Source organism: Camellia sinensis, chromosome 14 (assembly GCF_055761805.1).
Source record: "Camellia sinensis isolate YWXY chromosome 14, ASM5576180v1, whole genome shotgun sequence".
NCBI classification, from domain to species: Eukaryota; Viridiplantae; Streptophyta; class Magnoliopsida; order Ericales; family Theaceae; genus Camellia; species Camellia sinensis.
In genome coordinates this window covers 11,363,625-11,382,742 of record NC_138974.1, presented here as the reverse complement: position 1 = coordinate 11,382,742, position 19,118 = coordinate 11,363,625, and the positions used below count along the sequence as shown (strand labels likewise).

Here is a 19,118-nt window from a genome sequence, read left to right as displayed (position 1 = left end):
TTTTTTTGTGCACCCGCGTGACTTGGCCTGTGTACTTGGCTTGTGTACCATCACTTCAATACTGATCAGGTGGCTTGTACTTAGCCTATGTAAAAAGGTTTTTTTTTTTTTTTTTGTTGTGAATAGTGATAACTTTTTTGTTTTTTAAATAATTTTTTTAACTTTTTTGTATTTTTTTGTGTATGTCAAATCAGACCTAAATGTCTAAATAATAATATTTATTAAAATATAAAAATACGGTATGAATTAATTAAAATTCTAGTACTTAAAAAAAATTAATAATTTTTGTTATTATCATCTTAAAAATATCAAATATGGAGCTGAATTTAGCGGGGCAACCGACAGATGCCATCCCTTAGCAAGTAGTGAATGAGAAGTAATATGTGGTCGGTTGCGTTTGGAATGAGCAAAGGAAAACAATGCCAGAATAGCAGATCACCCCTTCACTACTCACTCCCCAACCCCAAATTAAACACAGTTAGGTAATAGGTATCCTTCATTTAATAGACAGATAATCCTGTCAAATTTTTACGAAAATACAACGCTTTTCCTTTTCCACTTTCTCACTGCATCCACACTCACGCTTCGTTTGGAATTAACTTTATTAATTTTTTAAACTGAAATTAAAAAACCTTGTTTAAAATGAATTTTGTAAATGTGTAGCCTCCTTAATTGAGATGTCAGGGCTTACATGTCCCCTCTCTCTTTCTCTCTTATATACAACCCCCACTCTTTCCATCTCTCACAAAAATCCCTTCCAAAAAACATACCCTCTCAACTCTCCTCCTAAACATTTGTCCCACAAAACCATAAACCATGACAACCACCACCATTGCCAAAACAACCATAATTGTCGCCACCGCCGCCTTGTTACTGGCGATGGTGGCAGCACAGGCACCCGCGGCAGCACCAGAGCCGGCCGCGGGGGCTCCCGGGCCAGGGGGGGCAATGGATTGCATGACGAGCCTGGCGAACATGTCGGATTGCTTAACGTATGTGCAGGCTGGAAGCAATTTGACGAGGCCTGACAAGGCGTGTTGTCCGGAGCTGGCGGGGCTGGTGGAAAGCAATCCAATATGTCTGTGTCAACTGCTGGGAAACACAAGTGCAACTATAGGGATACAGATAGAGCTCAACAAGGCTCTCAATCTTCCTACTGTTTGTGCTGTTCAGACTCCTCCTATTAGCACCTGTGCAGGTTCTCTCTTCTCTTCTCTTTCTCCATCCTCTCTCCTTTTTCCCTCCTTTCCTTCAAGTTTTTGGTGTATTTTTTTTTGTATTTTTGTTGACCTCTATTTGGTTTGAGTTTTGTTTTCTGGATTAAATTTTTTAAAAATTGACTTTTTTTGATTTTCGCATTTTTTTTTGTTTTTAGTGAATATTTTTTAAATTTTAAATTTTTTTTTTACCTTTTTAGTTGCGCCTTACTCAGATGTATCTAAAAAGTAAAAATTTGTGAAAAAATATTTTAAAAAATTAATAAATACATAAAAATATTAAAAAAAAATGTACTGAATTCTTGTATTTTTTTATATATTTGGTATTTAGTGAATTTTTAAAAGATTTTTTTTACTTTTTAGGTGTATTTATGTTAGGTGTGTCTAAAAAGTAAAAAAATTGCTTAAAATATTAAAAAAATTCAGTAAAAATAAAAAAAAAATACGAAAAATAAGAAAGTAGAATTTTTTGAAAAGTGTTTTTTGAAAAGTGAAAACAAGCAAGGTTTATTTAGACTCATTTTTTAAATTTAATCATATGACTCTCTATCATATTTTTTTTGAAATTAATTACTCTAATAATTTCTTTTACATTACTGTGTTTACAAACTAACTATAAAAAATAGATTTGTATATTATCATTTTTCATTTTTCATTTTTGTTAATACAAATAATATTTTTAATTGATTAGAAAAAATTATAAGAAAATACCAAAGAGTTTGAATCTAGTAACAAAATTATAATTAAGTGAAATGATGACTTATCTTAGTGTAAATTGAAAATTTTTATTTATCAAAAACACTACATAAATAATATCAGATAATATTTTTAAATTGTTTTATAATTTTCTCACTAAATCATTAAAATATTGCCTTTTATTTTTTTGAGAAAATATAATAATAAACCTATTTACACATCCGAACAAGCATTCATGGGATGTGAGGCCTACACGTGACGGGTAAGTGAGTATAATATTTTTCTTAGATGAAAAATTCTATATTATCAATGTATTATATAATAATAAAATTTTAAAAATATTACTGACGAGTGTCTGGGCCACTAGAAAAAGATAGAAGAATACTTTTTATTATCTACTTTTAAGATAATTTTCACTCTAATTCTAATACTAAATATAACGATAGTCTGAATTTTCATAATCCGAATAGCTCGAATGTCTTAAAATAACATCGTTTTATCCCTCAAAACAACATCGTTTAGAGACATTCGGACTACACAAATTCGAATTACCAAATATTTTTCTACTAAATAATGTCCCAAAAACACTTTTGTGTAATAATCAATTAATAATTATTAATAGTTGATTCTAGGGGAAATTATCATTCAGGAGGTATTTTGAACAAATATTACATATTGATGATAGTTTATAATTTTAATTATTAATATTTATTACTTTTTTATAAATATTTTTTCTGACTACCATGTCTGTAATTCCTCCCTTATTCTATTTGCAAATATTAAATTGTGATGAATTGTACCTAAAATCCAAACTTTGGATCTCATTTTGAAATTTTGGGTTTTGTTGAAAAAGAAAGGTATCTTATTTTTCAATAAATGACAAGACGGTGTGGAATATTATCTATGGTGGGACCTATGTATGTTATACATTACATTTGCCCATGCCAATTTCTTACACTGACCAGTATTTATTTTGGTGATATATCATATGTTTTGAGATTTTATTTTTATTGATTTGAAAAGACTAAATAAATTCACAACCTAAATATATAGTTTATTCCTAATGCTACCTCTTACATAAATTTAACCCAATTTATGAGAGATGAGAGTTAAAAATTCATCATGTAACATCTAAATGATTGAGTCCGACTCTCTTCCAATCCTAATAAAATTGGAGATTTTTCAATACTATCTAAAAATGCACAACATGGTTACTGATACATCTTATAATCGTGATTTTACTAATCAACCAACCCTTTTTTTGAACCTAACTTAACCAATCAAACCCACAATTTTGTCATTGGCACCCGCCTACAATATATTATCCTTGTTGCAACTTCTGCCACGAGAAAAATCTTGAGTCTGATTACAAACCCATCATTTTTTACCGCTCTAATATTACTCAAGTCTTGAAGAACCAACCATGCGTAGTAAATGATTCAAAACTCAAAAATAACAATAAAATCTGACTTCGTCCTCAACTTTCACTGTTTATATACTTGTATGTATGTCTAAACAAGCAAAAACCCATCAACAATGTTAGAGTTTGCAAACCCCAAATTGAAATGTAGTATGGTGAAATTCATGATTTCATCTTGCCTAATGCTGTGTTTGGTTGGAGTTTGGGAAAAGAAAGGGGGTGAGAAATAAATAAAGAAATAGGATACCTTTTAGGACATCAATTCTATTTTATAACCAACACAACCAAACATAGTTGGGATTTGGAATTCTATTAATTCTTTCTCCTTTTCCTTTTATTTCCATTTCCCTTTCCATTTCCCTTCCCAAATCCCCCAACCAAACACAGCGTAAATGTCCTAGAGAGTGGACAAGTCTTCTGATCATGGCCTATCCAATTGCTCTGCTCATCTCCATTGGAAAATGTTCTCGTTCTTCATCAACCACCTAAACTCTTCTCCAACTATGAACTCGTAAATGCGAAGATTTCAGCTGCAGGACATTGCAACGACCATGACGCTGAGTTTGCAGTTGGTGGGTTAGATTGAAAACAGAAGGGGTTACTTCATCTGGTCAAATCTTGATCGTTGGATGTGTGTAGAATTATTAGATGAATTCTTCGTAAAATTGAAGAGGAGCCCAACTCGAAATGATTGAAGTTGTGGATGCTTTTAAAGTTATTGCTACTAAAAAAAATTTCTGCACTATATTTTTGCAGCTGTTGGATATCCTGTGCCTGGTCCTATGTCAAGTGAAGCGCCTGGTAATTCGTCAACCAAACCTTCCATCTTTCTCTCACCATTTTTTCAAAAAACAACTTCATTCTATGAAGTAGTAAAGTGTGCCCATAACTTAATGAAATTGGCTTTTCTCTCAGAGAGAGGCCCGATTCTGTCTAGTTGGGCTCATTCTGTCACAAGTCTCACACTAATGATTCAAGTTATTAACCTTGTAAGCCCCTATGTGTAGATCATCTATAAAATGTCATAGTGATCCCGAAACATGTAGACAATTCCAATCATATCCAGCACATCATAAGCTAGTTTGTCTTGTTTTTTTTTTTTCTTCTTCTTTGCTATTATTTTCCTTTCATTTTTGTTTTGTGTATGTGTGTGTGTTTTACTTTCCTTGCTTTTTTTCACTACATTGGTTTTATTTTGTTGTTATTTTATTTTTATTTTTTCTTCCTGTCATTCCAACCTTATGCCCCTAACAAAATTACAGGAGCTATGTCGCCGAGCCCTGCAGCATCTGGAAACAGTGGCAATGCAGCTTCATCAAGCATTGCAGCTTCTCAGCTATCCATCCTTGTTGGCTTAGCAATTGCATTTCTCACAACACTCTTCTTCTGATTTTAATTTTTGGAGTTTTTTTTTTTTTTTTTTTTTTTTTTTAACTTTATATTTGTTTTGATTTCTCCATTTATCTGGGGATGGGGTATTGTAACCAGATATTGAATGGGTATGACTTAGTTACACCAATAAACATGTAGCTTTTTTTAAAATGATTTTTTCATGATTTTCTCTCTCATGGAGAAATCAACCATTGTTTTGAAGCATGAACCATTTGCTAGCATTGTCCTCACAATTTCAAATTCTATATATACATATTTATTTATCTCATGTGAACATCTACCTCATTCGGATTCAGGGTAATTGAGGTTCTCACCGGTTGAGTCTGAAAAATGTTGAAGTTCCTCTATTGTACCAAAAACATCAAAACGCATTATCCAAAAAACTAATAATATTAAAAGGCATGCCTTATGTTTAGATAGTTCATACCATAGTGTTTTGACCAAAGATTTCAATGCTTCCGTGTTCTAATGGGCTTCTAGGCCAGCGGTTATCATCCGCAGGCCAGATACGAGCAGCACTCGTAGCGATTCTGTTTAACTTGTATGTTTACAAGTTGTTACCCCTTGCAATTACCACTTATCTGCTCTCCTTTCCCACCCTTAGGAACAGGCCACATATATAAATGGGTAAATTACACTATATTCCTTTGAAGTTTAGAAAAACTATAATAAGCTCTACAAGTATGACATTCAAAAACTATAATAAGCTCTACAAGTATGACATAATTATATCACAAGACAAGTATGTGAACACTGTAAGGCTTCTTGTATTTTTTTTAGGAAGTGACCCTCACCACCCAGTGAATGCTGATTGGTCCAAACTATATATATATATATATATCAGCAGTGATTTAGACTCCCTCAAACTTCAACCCCCACCACCCCACACACACGTGGCGGGTGGTGATTGGAGGAGAAGAAAAAAAAAAATGACCAATCAAAAAAGAAATGGGGTCAAAGGGACTGGGAGAAAAGGGGTCCTAATCTCTATTTATATATATATATATATATATATATATTCCCTTCCTCTCTGTGACCTCCACGTGTATGTGGGGATGGTAGGGGTCTGTATCATTTTTTTTTTTTTTTTTTTTTTTGAACTTGAAGGAAGGTCAATGTAATTTACCCTAAATGATTGTACTTGAAAAAAGACAAAAAAATCCTACCCTATTCTGGGTCACAAAAAAGTCCTACCCCCACGTATATGCAAATTGGTCCAAAATATATATATATATATTCAAAAATATTTCTTGCCCCCTTTTCCCCCCATCCCCTTTGACCCTCTCTCTCTCTCTCATTAGTTACATTTTCTTTTTCTTTTTCTTTTTTTTCATTCTCCTCCAATCACCACCCGCCACGTGTCTGTGGGGTTGTGAGAGTGGTGATTAAAAGAGGTCTCTATCATGACTCATATATATTTTCCCTTCCTCTCTGTGACCCCCACGTGTATGTGGGGTCACCCCCACTGAGGTCTGTATCAGGTTTTTTTTTTTTTTTAACCTGAAGGGAGGTCAGTGTAATTTACCCTAAATGATTGTACTTGAAAAAAGACAAAAAAGTCCTACCCTGTTCTGGGTCACAAACTTGAAGTAGCTCAGCAAAGTGGGGTCCAAGCACTCTCATTGATTTCAACCCCCAGGAAAAAAGGGATTACAATGTGCGAAGGGATCCCAGGATTTTAAGAAGAAACAAAAACACAGAGAGAGAGAGAGAGAGAGAGAGAGAGAGAGAGAGAGAGAGAGCAAAAGAAGTATTTAAGAGTCTGTAAACGGCATCAAAGTCGATGAATACATTGGTATTCTGTTTTAGGAGCCTGCATATGACCATACAGCCAAGATATGGCTTACAGAGGAAACAAAACAACAAAAATTAAAAGGAGAAAACTAATACTAGAAAAATGACGAAGAATGGCACGCAAACCAATTGGCAACTATTCGAGTTTGGGAGAATCTATGAGACAATTATAACAACGATAAGCCACTTAAAAACACACAAACTAGGAAAAATGCTTCATCAATCAGCATCCATTTCCTCCAATGCCGTCTTGCCTGCAGCCTTGGCTTCCTCTAAAAGCTCTTCTGGTACCTGAAAATGAAGTCACAACAGCTATTCAATTGTACAAGTAATCAAAACATATGCAAATATGAAGCACCTCACAGGATTGCCTTTTTGTCCACTGATACAAGAAAGGGAATCCTATTTGCCTGGAATAAATTTCTACTCGTCAAAAAGATGCTTTGAATCCAACCCAAATGCCAATCTCCCAAACGACGACACTAGGTAAGAAAAGGGAAAAAAAACTTGGGTCTTTTGTACATTGTCTGGTGTTATTTACAAGTTTCCGTGTCCCATTGGTCAAAATTGACTGATCATGAACTAGAAGCATTGCGTCACATTAAGGGCTCCAAATAACTCAAAATGTTTTATATACTCTCAGAACCAATTGCAATTTGAAGAGATGAATTGTAGTAGCCCATACATTTCAGTCTGTTTTCTCATTTCTTTTCAAGTATCCAAATATATGAAGATGTCGGCCTAGCTTGAAAGACAAGCTCTATGAGATGTGATATGGAGCTTATCTACATAGTAAAGATAGGGTGGAAGATTACCTTTTCATGTTGGCGCTTTGACTCTTCACAGACCCAGCTCATTTCTAATTCAAAGGCCTTATCCTTAGCCTCGTCATGCACCTTATAAATACTGCAGAATAAGAATGAGAATATATAACTTCATTATAAAACTGAAGAATTATGCAGGCATATTAGTCTCTGTATAAGAAGTTATAAGGGAATAATCAAAGAGTAACGCTAGAAACCCCAAAAGTTTTACCAAATTTTGTGAGTCCCACACCCATGTGAGACATTTGGTAAAACTCTTGAGATCTCTAGCATTTTTGATGATCAAAATGTTGTTCCCACTTAAACAAAACCTTGTTTGGTTGTAACTGACTTAATTTTATATCTGAAGAAAATGCACAAAGTTATGCTATTACAATAAATCATGTTACATATGTAAATGAAAAGGTCAATGTCTTGTGTTGGCTAATTAGCTCTCTCTCTCTCTCTCTCTCTCTCTACGTAGTTTTTAAGAAAAATCCGCAATGAGTCCTTTTTCAAGAAATTTCTATCGAGTCTATTAACATGAATCAGTCCTTCCAATATAGTCTTAATTAGACTCAATTGAAATTTTATAGGAAAAGTAAGACTGACTTGATATTTTCCCCAGTTTTTATTATGGTTCGTAAATTCCCATCTGGAAAATAGGACTGTTACTATCTTATAATTCCAAAATTCAATTGGAAAGCAAACTACACAATGTATACACTATAGCAAGATCATAATCCTACTATCAGTAGATGGAAATAGGGCACTTTGTTAGAATACTATATGTATATGTATATTACAAATCTTAATGACGTATGGGAATCATAGCATTGTGGATTGGCTTAGCGGATAATATTATCCCATCGACAATATATATATTTTATTATGTGGGACCTTCCGATACCAATACCAATTACTTTAGTATTGGGTTAAATATGCAAATTCAGTGGCCAACTAGCACAAAATACATATCGCGTAGAAACTGCATGATACTGCAATGTGATTCATGAGCCAGATGGTTGCAAAGGGCATTTCACATAGAAGAAAACACCGACACACTAATGCTCCTTGTAAAATGTAGAATGCAAGAACAAGCAACTTTAGAAAGACAAGATCAAGCATATAAAAAGTGTACTAAAAACCAATTAAATGGAAAAAATAATAATAGTAAAGCATTGAATGCAGCATTTAGAACTTCTGATAGAAGAAATTGTCTTCAGGGAAATAAAAGAAATCACTCACATCTTGGCTATTTCAATAACCCCTTCGCGGCAAGTCATTTCAGAAAGCTTCAACTTTTCAATTTCTCTGTGCAATATAATCGAAGGCAATACGACATGAACATGTTAGCATGAGGAAACTTGCAATAAATACAACCACAAAAAAGTCTCTGGCATGACATTGATCTATTGTCCACGATACGTATCATATCATATGGAAAAAAGTACGTATTGCCGACTCGTATCATTGGTGACTTGAGTCGTAAGATATGTTTCCGTATTGTACGATTTTGTATCGTATCGCAATTCAACCCGTATTGCACGATTAAATTATTTTTTACATTCTTCTTCACCTTTGGCCCCATAAGCTTTTTTTTTTTTTTTTAACTATCAATCACCATATAACGAATACTCATTGAACAATCATGAACTATATTATCAAAAAAATCTCATACAAAGAACCCAAATTTAAATAAACTCGTAAGAAAAAATGACATCATACTCCTTTTGCGACAAGAAATTAAATTACTATCATGAATCTAATTTGATTGAATTCACCAATTTGGTCATTAGTTATATGATTTAGTAGTTTATTTTTTGTAATATACTTATATATTATATGAAAATACTTATTTTTTCATCTATATTTATATATGTTAATGTATTTTACGATACACGATACGATACAATACAATACGATATAATATACAAAAGTTATATAACGATACACGATACGTATCATGATTCAGCAACATTGCGTATGGATACATGTGAACACACACATACATATAATTGTGCATTATAAACCTACATGTTCCTTTTTTAAAATGGAAAGATAAGAGTTCTTTTTTAGAATCATATGATTCACGATTCGATTCTACGATTTTCAACAAAAACAACTCGAATTGTCCTGTTGAATCGGAAATTAAGTGAATCATGCAATTCAATTTGCGATTCACTACAATTCGTTACAATTCATAGCTATTTAATTCTATTTTTGTTTTTGCTTACATAATGCATGAAACAACGTCGTTTTCACTAAACTAGCAAGATATATAGAAGAGATCAATTAGTTATATTCATATATATGATGCTACATGTATATATACATATATAAAATTTAGTTATATTACCCTGATTGGTTTTCAGTTTTCAAAAATAATTTTTTGAGTTTTCAGTTAGTATTTTTATATTTTTAATAAATTTTTTAAGGGTAAATTACATTTTAATCCCCTGTGGTTTGCCCAAAAAACGCGGAGCCTCCCTGTAGTTTCATTTGTAACACTTAAACCCCTAAACTTAATACCAAATTGTAATTTTGGACGGACGTAACAGAAGTAATAAAAAGCCATAAATGCCCTTAGATATTTTCTACTCGGTCATTTCATTCATATTATTTCGTATCTCTCTCTCCATCTACTCTCTCACCATGAGCACCATATCACCACCACCTTTTAACACCAAACCCACCACCTTCACCCATTTTCACAACCAAGGTTCATCACACTACCAACAAGCTCCATGACCACCATCACCGTGAACTCTGTCGTCACCGTTGGACCGTCATGACCGCTATTGCCTAGCTCCGTCAAAACCAAGAACCACCATTCACAGAGTGCTATGGATAACGTACGTAGCAGAAGAGGGAGGATGATGAAAAGGAAAGAAATAGATTTGGAGATATTTCTTTGAAATGTGTGAAGTTGGTTTTTGGACAAATTTCGGCATGCCGAAACAACCCATTTCAAGAAGTGAGAAAACGAGGTCGCATAGGATGAAGTATAAAGCAAAGTGAAGAGATTGGTGAAAGAACGGGGCAAAACAGTTAAGAATCAAGAAAATTATAGAGTTCGAAAGATGGGCCGAAGAAATGTCAAAAAGGGGAAGAAAAAAAAGTTATTTTTGGTCAATTTTCAGAGCTCCGAAAGCATGCAAAAAGAAGTGGAATGAGGTGTGTAAGGAGTGATATGAAAACTAGGCCGTGAGGTGAATCCAACGACTCAAAATGAGGCAAAACGAAATTACGACGAAAGAGACATAAGGACTTGAAGTGGTGTGTTTAAATCTGAAAATTTGATATTTTCGAGTTTGTTTGTGCATGCGGTTTGGAGAAGATAAAGTGGGTTTTGTTGGCATGAATCCCATCGATGCAATTTCAAAAATCTAAACGTTACATCTATTAATTGTTTGACTCCATGGGTTGGGTTTGTTACTAATTTGAATTATAAGGAAAAAAATTGGGTTCGGATATTTTTTAGAGAGAGAAATGGTGGTGATAAGAAATATAAGGAGAAGAGAAAGTGAGTTTGAACTATTTCTTTCTATTCCTTTTCACTTTCTCTTTTTCTTCTTCTCTCCTCTCTTTAGCACTCACCACTGGTTTTTTTTTTTCCTTTTATGGAAGAAGCCATGGCTGTCCTAGTTGAAGCAACCACCTACATACAACACCTTAGACCAAAAAAATATGAAGTTGTGAGGTAAAAACTATTTGAAGTTTCAACCATTCTTTGCATTATAATTTGCAACTTTTATTGAACAATTCAAAAAAATAATTTCCTTTAATTCTAACTGGATCCGATCCATTTGACAAATTTATTTGGAGATTTGCTTTTGAAGATGTGTGTATATATATATATATATATTAGCTATAGTGTTGCCAAATGGGAATGGTGTCACAGTGGGTATCGCCTTGGTTTGTTGGATGAAGTGAGTGATAAGGAAAGAAAAATGAGACGGAGATGGATGGTGGATGGTGGCGTTGAATTTCAGGTTGGTTTCGCTGTGCGGTGAGGAAGAAATCTGGGCAATTTTAGAGGCCTCAATGTATTTGTTGCATATTTATATAATGAAGGGAGAGAGAAAGGGTGTTTTGGTCCAAGAATGTAACATTTTTGGCAGAGGAGAGTGTTGCTTACACTTTTATGTTCGTGAATCTCACGCTCTGGTTATATAAACAGATATGTCAAAAATTACAATTTGGTATAAAGTTTAGGGGTTTAAGTGTTACAAATGAAACTACAGGGAGGTTCCGTGTTTTTTGGGCAAACCACAGGGGGTTAAAGTGTAATTTACCCATTTTTTAAAATAGTTTAATCAAAAAAAATTTAAAATTTTTAGATTCAATCAATTTATTTTTTTATTTTTAGATTCATTAATCTTAATATTCTTAAAAAGTAAAAAATTTGTACAAAAATCTTTAAAAAATTCATTGAATACAACAAAATACGAAAATATATGAATTTTCATTTTTTTTTTATTTTTGCATTTATGTATTTGGTGAATTTTTTAAGGTTTTTTTTTCTTCACAAATATTATATTTTTTAAACGTATTTAAATTAGGTGTATCTAAAAAATAAAAAAATTGCATAAAATATTTTAAAAAATCACTAAAAACAAAAAAATACAGAAAACAAAAAACTCAATTTTCTAGAACCAAACATGGTGTATTACATGATGTTATTTGCAAATATATAAATATAAAATTTAGTTACATTCAAGGTTCTGAAAAGCGGTTGCGGTCGCCGTAACGGTGGCGGTGACACAGTTGCGGTTGCGGGATGTAAAGGCCGTAGCGTAACAGTTGCGGTAACCGGAACCGTGAATTTTTCTATTTTTCGCACAATTTGAAAAAAACTTACCGATACGCACATTTTTTTTCCATGATCATATTTATTGGGTTTTAAAATAAATATTGATCAATTTTTATAAATTTTTAAGTTTGATCCAATATATTTCATATTTTTAAATCACTATAAATTAAGTTTTTTACATTTTATTTTGATAATTAATGACTTTATATTATACAAAAAATCAATTACTAACTATTATATATAAGATAAACAATGACAAAAGTAAGAATAAATAAAAGCCTATATATATATATATATTAATCAAGCCAAATAGATAATGACCACACTTATTATTATTATTATTATCAAACAATATATAGATACGCACACACAAACAAAATGGTTGAGTGATAGCAGCTGAATAGAATAGCATAGGTCTTACAACTTCAACAAATCAATAACATGTTCTTCATCTTCCCTATTCTTTCTCTCTATCTCTTGTTCCTCCATCTTCCCTCCTCTCTCTATCTCTCTTCCCTCATTTTCAACTTTTTTTTTTTTGTGTTTTTTCGAAAGAAGCAATTCAGAACCGTTACGTAACGGTGCATAACAGGCCGTTACGGCCGTTACGGCACCGTTACGACCGCTATAGCAGCCGCTACGGCCGATACACCTGTGAATTTCAATCACACTGCAAAAGCGGCCGTAACGGGTGGCGGTAACTACCACAACCGTTACGTAAGCGGCCGCTTTTTAAAACCTTGGTTACATTGATATTTACAACACAGTGAATTTTTATATGTATATAGATATATAAAATTATATATTATATTAAATCAAATGAATCTTATGATTCACGATTCACTATTTTAGCAAAACGATTCACGATTTGATTCGCGACTTTGACAACAATGTTTATGAAAAGATGATAAATTGTCAAATTGTACTCTGAGCATGAAATGTTAATTGCAGATATTAATTTATTTATAAAATATTGCATTTAACAAAACAGCATAAACACAACTCAAAATATACAAGAACATAGTTTTAAGACCTGACACAACACACTATTCAACAGCCATAACATAAATTTTACCATTTTCTTATTACAAAAAGTAAATTAATTTTCCAAAAGATCCGTGGAAGATATGGTTCTCACCATGTCATATAATTAGATAGATTCTCCATGCACATCACAATGAAATTTCAATCAACTAGAGAGGAACTAAGATTCCTCAAGACGGAATAAGATGTGAGTGACTTACGTTTTAGCAGCTTGTTTTCCTTTCCCAATCGCAGCACCAAAATACCTCTGTTACAAATGTGTGTTTGGGAGGGGAAAGATTGGATCATTACAAATGAAGTCTATTTAATGATCACAAATTTATAACAGTCACAACTTGTCAAGAACAAGGGTTGCTATTATGCAAAATTAGAAGACATATGGAAAGACAAAACATGAAAGAATGACACTGACAAAAATTAACTTACATATGAAATCCCAGAAGGCTCAATCATGTATAACTGTGGCCCATCTCTGTCATAACCTCCAAGAATCACTCCACATCCAAAAGGTCTACCACATCAAACATTATTTTATCAAAAAAATAAAAAAAACAGAGCGACTAAAAAAGGCATAAAGATGCTACAAACAATGTTTAACGATAATGCTTCCAACACCTGAGCCACCAATAAAGTGTGCATAGATGCACATAACTAGCAACACGTTCAGCAAGTTCCTTCACAGGAATGGGTTCGCCGTAAGTACTGCACAACAAGATCATCACAAAATCTTTATTGACTGCGAGATGTAAACACGGGATAATAAATATATTTATTATCAATTTGTAGTTTACGGTATCTTGATATGGACTCAAAATAAAAATGTCTCCAAGTTTAACCAGGAGGTGGGGAAAAAAAAAATTTAACTCCGGAAAGATGTTTCATCATATGAATATTTATTTAATATCAACTTTATATATCTGAAATTGAAAATTCTATTAAATATAAATAAAAAAGGAAATCTACATTGAGAGAGCACCAGAGAAAGAAGGATACATAAAGAGCCCTTCAATAGAATAAAACTAGTCACAGAATAGTGGGGAAAGACAAAACAAACACAAAATAATAAGCTAACCATGGGATATGGATGTAATATAATCTAAATATTTTTTCAAAGCGGAAAAGCGATTCTTAGGCAAGGCAAAAAAAAAAAGGTGTAGTGAAAAAGGGGTAGAACTTTCCCCGAATTCCTGATTTGAGTAATCCAAGAAAAGAAAATAAAAATGTTGAAGTGCACAAAACTCCAAAAAAGAGCTGGAAATGTCCAATGGCCAGAATACCCATCATAAGTAAATTAACCACCTTAGCAGAAGTGCGTTCTATGATAAGCTAATTCTTTGAATTTATGTCCAATGTGTGTGGCACCTACCAGTCTAGTGGTTACCATATAGTTGCAATATGTATGTAAGCATTTAAGAAGGTTTGTTTTAATAGAAAAGTAAGTTCATAAAAGTCAATGTCATTCAGGGGGGAAGGAACCAAAAGGTACATATAAAGTTTGAAGATGTAGTCAACGAATTACCGTATAGATCATTTATATGATGATCATTTGTGATGAATTCAAAGACCATCCTTAAGAAGCTTTATGGTAAAAGTTCAGAAGCAGAGTCTACAACTTATATGGTTGAATCCACAACCCTCAATTTCTAATTGTGGGCACACCCATATGAAATGGAAGACTGGATTAAGCAATTTCCAAAATTGAATCCCCAGGTTTAAAAAACTTTGTATAGCTCTAGAAGTGAAATGTTTTCATGCAATGGTAAAAACCATAAAATATTAAAATCAAGTACCATGAGATTACAGCTTAGCAAGACAACATACATCAAAATGATAGGAGGTAGTAAGTGACATCAAGTATCATCCAAATTCCAAACCATTGATTTTCCAAAGATACAATACACAAATAAGTAATATTCATTGCACAATGAGAGGATGATATAAGAACATGAAGTACAAACTAATGCAGTGGCAGAATCACTTTATTAGTCATGTTCCACCATTTGTTTTTGTTGTTCCTTCCATACAGTTCACTCCAATGTCCTGTTGTCTGAAAGTCACTTTTCATGCAAAATGTTTGAGATATTCATATAAGTATTAGCTTTTCTTTTGGGTAAATTACACTAACCTCCCCTGAGATTAGTGACAATTACAAGGACCTCCCATGTGGTTTCTCCTTGTGGTTCATTTTTGAATTTCAAATTTCATGTTGTGTTAATTGACCTTCAATGAGGCTAATGAATATTTGCTAAGTCACCAAATTACTTCATTCCATTCCCTAATTTTCACTTATTTTATGTGTAGACATGAATGCCATTGATATCCAAGCATAAAAAGACAAATGCCCTCATCTTCCCTATGGGTCAAAAGACAAAAAAATCTATTCTAAAACCTCTTGATACTCATTGCAACCATCTCTCTGTTCCCCCTCCCTTCCCCTCCTCACCCCACCCACCACCTTAGTTACACTAAGTGGAAGCATAACTAGATGTGGAAGCAAGGCACATAGAAAAGTTTAAGGTTGGGAGTGCCAATTGCTTGAGCGCCTATTGTTAATGTATTTTATATATAAATATAGCAAGAATTATTTGTCGTTTAGTTGTAATATGTATGTTAAATACCTACATTACATTACCACTCCCTATTAGAAATAAGCATAGTAAGATCTCATTACAAAAGTAACAATTCATATCAGAATTGGAAGAACTATTAAAAAATTTCATCCATTAATTCCTAAGAGGAAAACCAAAATATAGAATAAATATCTATTGTCTATATATTTTCTTTTGACTTGACATAATATAAACCTTTCATAATTTGTTGCTTCAGACTTTGCTCGTGCAACAACTTGCCTCCCATCTGCTGCTAATCCAGCAACTGTCTGTAATCAATGGTAAATTGCAAAGGAGAGCTTAGAATTATGCTGAGAGTTTAATATTGTCAAATTCATATATGAAGTAAATCATCACAAGGCACAAATAAATACCAGAAAACATAGTAAATAACTACTCTTGCAAAATAATGTGAAAATCAATCAACAGATGTTATATCATGTCAAATAAACGGGGGACATTTAAACTGAGAACTTCAATGGTGCACCGAGGCGATAAGGTCTCTTATAGCCTAAGCACGAGGTGAGGCACATGGCTCACCAAAGCGAGGCACAAGTTGTAGAATATAAGCAATATTTTAGGATAGGCAAAGTTTTCAACATAAACATAACATTTTAAAATAGACAAATAATCTTTAAACATAATATTCAATTAAAAACCACAAATATATTATCCAACAAAAGAAGAAAAGGTTAATAAAAAGCCACCTTTCTTGCATGTACAAACATAAAAAGAAAGAAAGAAAGAAAAAAAGAGGTAGAGAGAGAATCAGTACCAGCGAAGGACAACCCAGTGAAAGAAAGGAGGAACAGTGGCTGGAGCAGAAAAAGAAAAAAGAAAAAAAGAGGCAGAGAGAGAACCAGGACCAGCGAAGAAGAAGGAAAACACAACGGAAGGAGAAGAAAGAGAAGAACCTAAAGAACGTGAATGTCAATCTTTCTCTTTTCCATGCAATGTTGATAGATTTTTTTAATTGATCTCCACCCAGGTTTTTTTTTTTTTTAATCACTTTCTAATCATGTTTGGCCTTTTATATTGAAGGGTTTTAATTCCCTGTAGGTGTGCACACAGAAAAATCACTTAATCAACAGTAGGAGTAAAAAAATACATGAGGCGCATAAAGCCCACACCTTGCACCTTAGAATAAAGCCCTCGCCTTACCGCCTTTCGTGCGCCTTCCATTCCTCGCTTCGCCTCGACCTGTTTGAGGCACAGGGATGAGCCTCTCTGCGCCTCGAGCTTAGGAGCGCACCTAAGTGCGCTTTTTAAAACACTAATACATGACTTTTTTTTTTTTTCCCATAAGCAGCATCTACTTCAGCTCTTAGTAAATCAATCTGCATTCTGGTTCCAATTTATAACCGTCACATGAGCCCAGAGCTAAATATTCTTTCATGTACGTCACATGATCCCATAGCTAGAGCCTAGTGCACAAAACAGCATAAACCCTTATTTTTTTGGCAATGAAACTACAGCAGGAAAGGCTTCTAACCAAGCATGGCTTTTATGGCTTCATTAGATATATGGCATGCAATGTCTCATAGTTTAAATTTCAGTGTTGTACCTAAGAAACAAATAATCACTAGCACCAAAGATAAGCAATCCTCTTGCCCTAACTCCCATTAGAGTGTCTCCACCATTTAATGTCACCGTTGCCTTTGTAAGAGTCATATTATGCCTCGTTGTTTGCATCCTATTTCGACCACTGCTCATGAAATAAGAACTTGTAACCAAAGATGTTGCCAACATTTTGCACACATTTGTGAAATGCAAGGACAAAGTTTGTAAGATCATCATTGATGGTAGGAATTCTATGAATATAATCTCTCCAAATCAGTTGTTGTTGGGTTAAAGTTGCAACCTAAGCCACATCCCTAACTATATGGGTTTCTGGGTGTTCCAAATTTTTTGGAGATGCCAAATTTAATTTGGAGGGGCCGTTACATGGGATGAGATACGATAATTTTTGCAGTGTTGCATACATATAAAAATGGACTTTCTTTTCAAAATCTTGGAGGGGCCAAGATGGCCCCATGGTGCGGTCCACTATAGCCACAAGGTGATTTATTATTGGATGGCGATAACTTGTGTTTGTAATGACCTAGTACCACCATTACATTGAATTTTTCCTTGTTTCAGTGTGTGGTTTGTAAATTGTGTCAATGTACATGTGGTAGGGAAAGAATACAAGAAACCAAAATGACTAAGCTGGCAACCTTGATCATTTTGTGGCCCAAATGGAAAGAAAAAAAATGGAAATCCTTAATACCCCGTCTCCAAACCCAAAAAGAATCAAATTGTCCTTCCATGTTCTCGGTATTCCAGGTAAAGAAATGGATACATAATGGCAAAAATATAGTTAAAATTTATATATAGGCATATACGTGTGCTAATAAAATGAAAGGAGAAAATAGATACCATGCCGGAATGGCGATGAACGGAGTGGATTCTGCGATTGGAACCGGGTAGCATCATCTTTGATGCAATGAGCTTTTCCACTCCCTATAAAAATGCATATCAGCTTAATTACATATACACATATATACACGTATAAAAGCCCTAAAATGACGAATGTAGAGATTCAATTCAACCATTTGGAAGAGATAGGGTTTTACCATAACAATCCCATCCTTGCATTTTATGCCAACAACAGTCCTGCCAATAAAATCAAACAACAAATTGCAATCCATATAGATATAGATATAAAAAAAAAAGCCCTAACAAGAGCAGTGAAGAAAGAGAAAGATAGAGAACAGACCCACTGTTGTCGACAGCTTTGGAAGCGTATTCGACCTGGAAAACGCGGCCATCGGGAGAGAAAGTGGTGACTGAGAGATCATAACCTGTTCCTATGCTGCTCATTCTTCCTTCTTCTTCTTCTTCTTCTTCTTCTTCTTCGTCCCTCTCTTGTTTCTTCCACTCCAATGCGGCTTTGGGCTCCTCTTACTCTTTTCTCAAAAATAAAAATAAATAAATAAATAAATAAAAAGCCTTTCTTGAATCTCAAGACAATCAAATAAATTATGTTTTTCCTATAAGTTTAGTATTTTTTTTCATTTTGGCCCTTAAAAAGTCTCTCTGTTTCTTTTCCACCCCACAACTTTCCACCGTTGCCATTGTGCCACTGTGACCACCAATGAGCCACCTGCATCATCGTCTTCACTTCCGTGCTTCCACCATCAAGGCCACTACTTTTGCCAAAGTTGAAGCGTAAGAATCCTCTAGAGCGAATCCCTGCAGTGATCTCCTAAAGTATTCAATCCAACAACTGAAAATAAAACTCACCAAAACGATGTCGTTTTGGTGAGTAGTTTGAAAAAAAAAAAA

General features: G+C 33.8%; 2 protein-coding genes across 3 annotated transcripts; one reads left to right on the top strand and one right to left on the bottom strand.

Moving 5' to 3' along the window:
- Window positions 1–499: 499 nt before the first annotated feature.
- Window positions 500–4,875, top strand: LOC114293101 (non-specific lipid transfer protein GPI-anchored 12-like). Of its 2 annotated transcripts, XM_082905864.1 has the most exons (3): window positions 673–1,198; window positions 4,090–4,134; window positions 4,596–4,875. In XM_082905864.1, exons 1-3 carry the CDS (start codon window positions 817–819, stop codon window positions 4,721–4,723), a joined length of 555 nt encoding a protein of 184 aa, XP_082761990.1. In that variant the 5' UTR covers window positions 673–816; the 3' UTR covers window positions 4,724–4,875. The 2 variants fall into 2 exon arrangements, with proteins under 2 accessions (XP_082761991.1, XP_082761990.1); XM_082905865.1 differs by lacking the exon at window positions 4,090–4,134 and having other exon boundaries at window positions 500–1,198.
- A 1,587-nt stretch (window positions 4,876–6,462) lies between these two features.
- Window positions 6,463–18,827, bottom strand: LOC145807514 (proteasome subunit alpha type-3). The gene is made up of 10 exons (XM_082905863.1): window positions 18,550–18,827; window positions 18,407–18,446; window positions 18,210–18,293; window positions 15,987–16,060; window positions 13,798–13,884; window positions 13,609–13,693; window positions 13,383–13,429; window positions 8,571–8,636; window positions 7,335–7,425; window positions 6,463–6,810 (listed from the first exon to the last, which is right to left on the bottom strand). The coding sequence occupies exons 1-10, from the start codon at window positions 18,651–18,653 to the stop codon at window positions 6,739–6,741; spliced, it is 750 nt and encodes a 249-aa protein (XP_082761989.1). The 5' UTR covers window positions 18,654–18,827; the 3' UTR covers window positions 6,463–6,738.
- Between the last annotated feature and the right edge of the window lie 291 nt (window positions 18,828–19,118).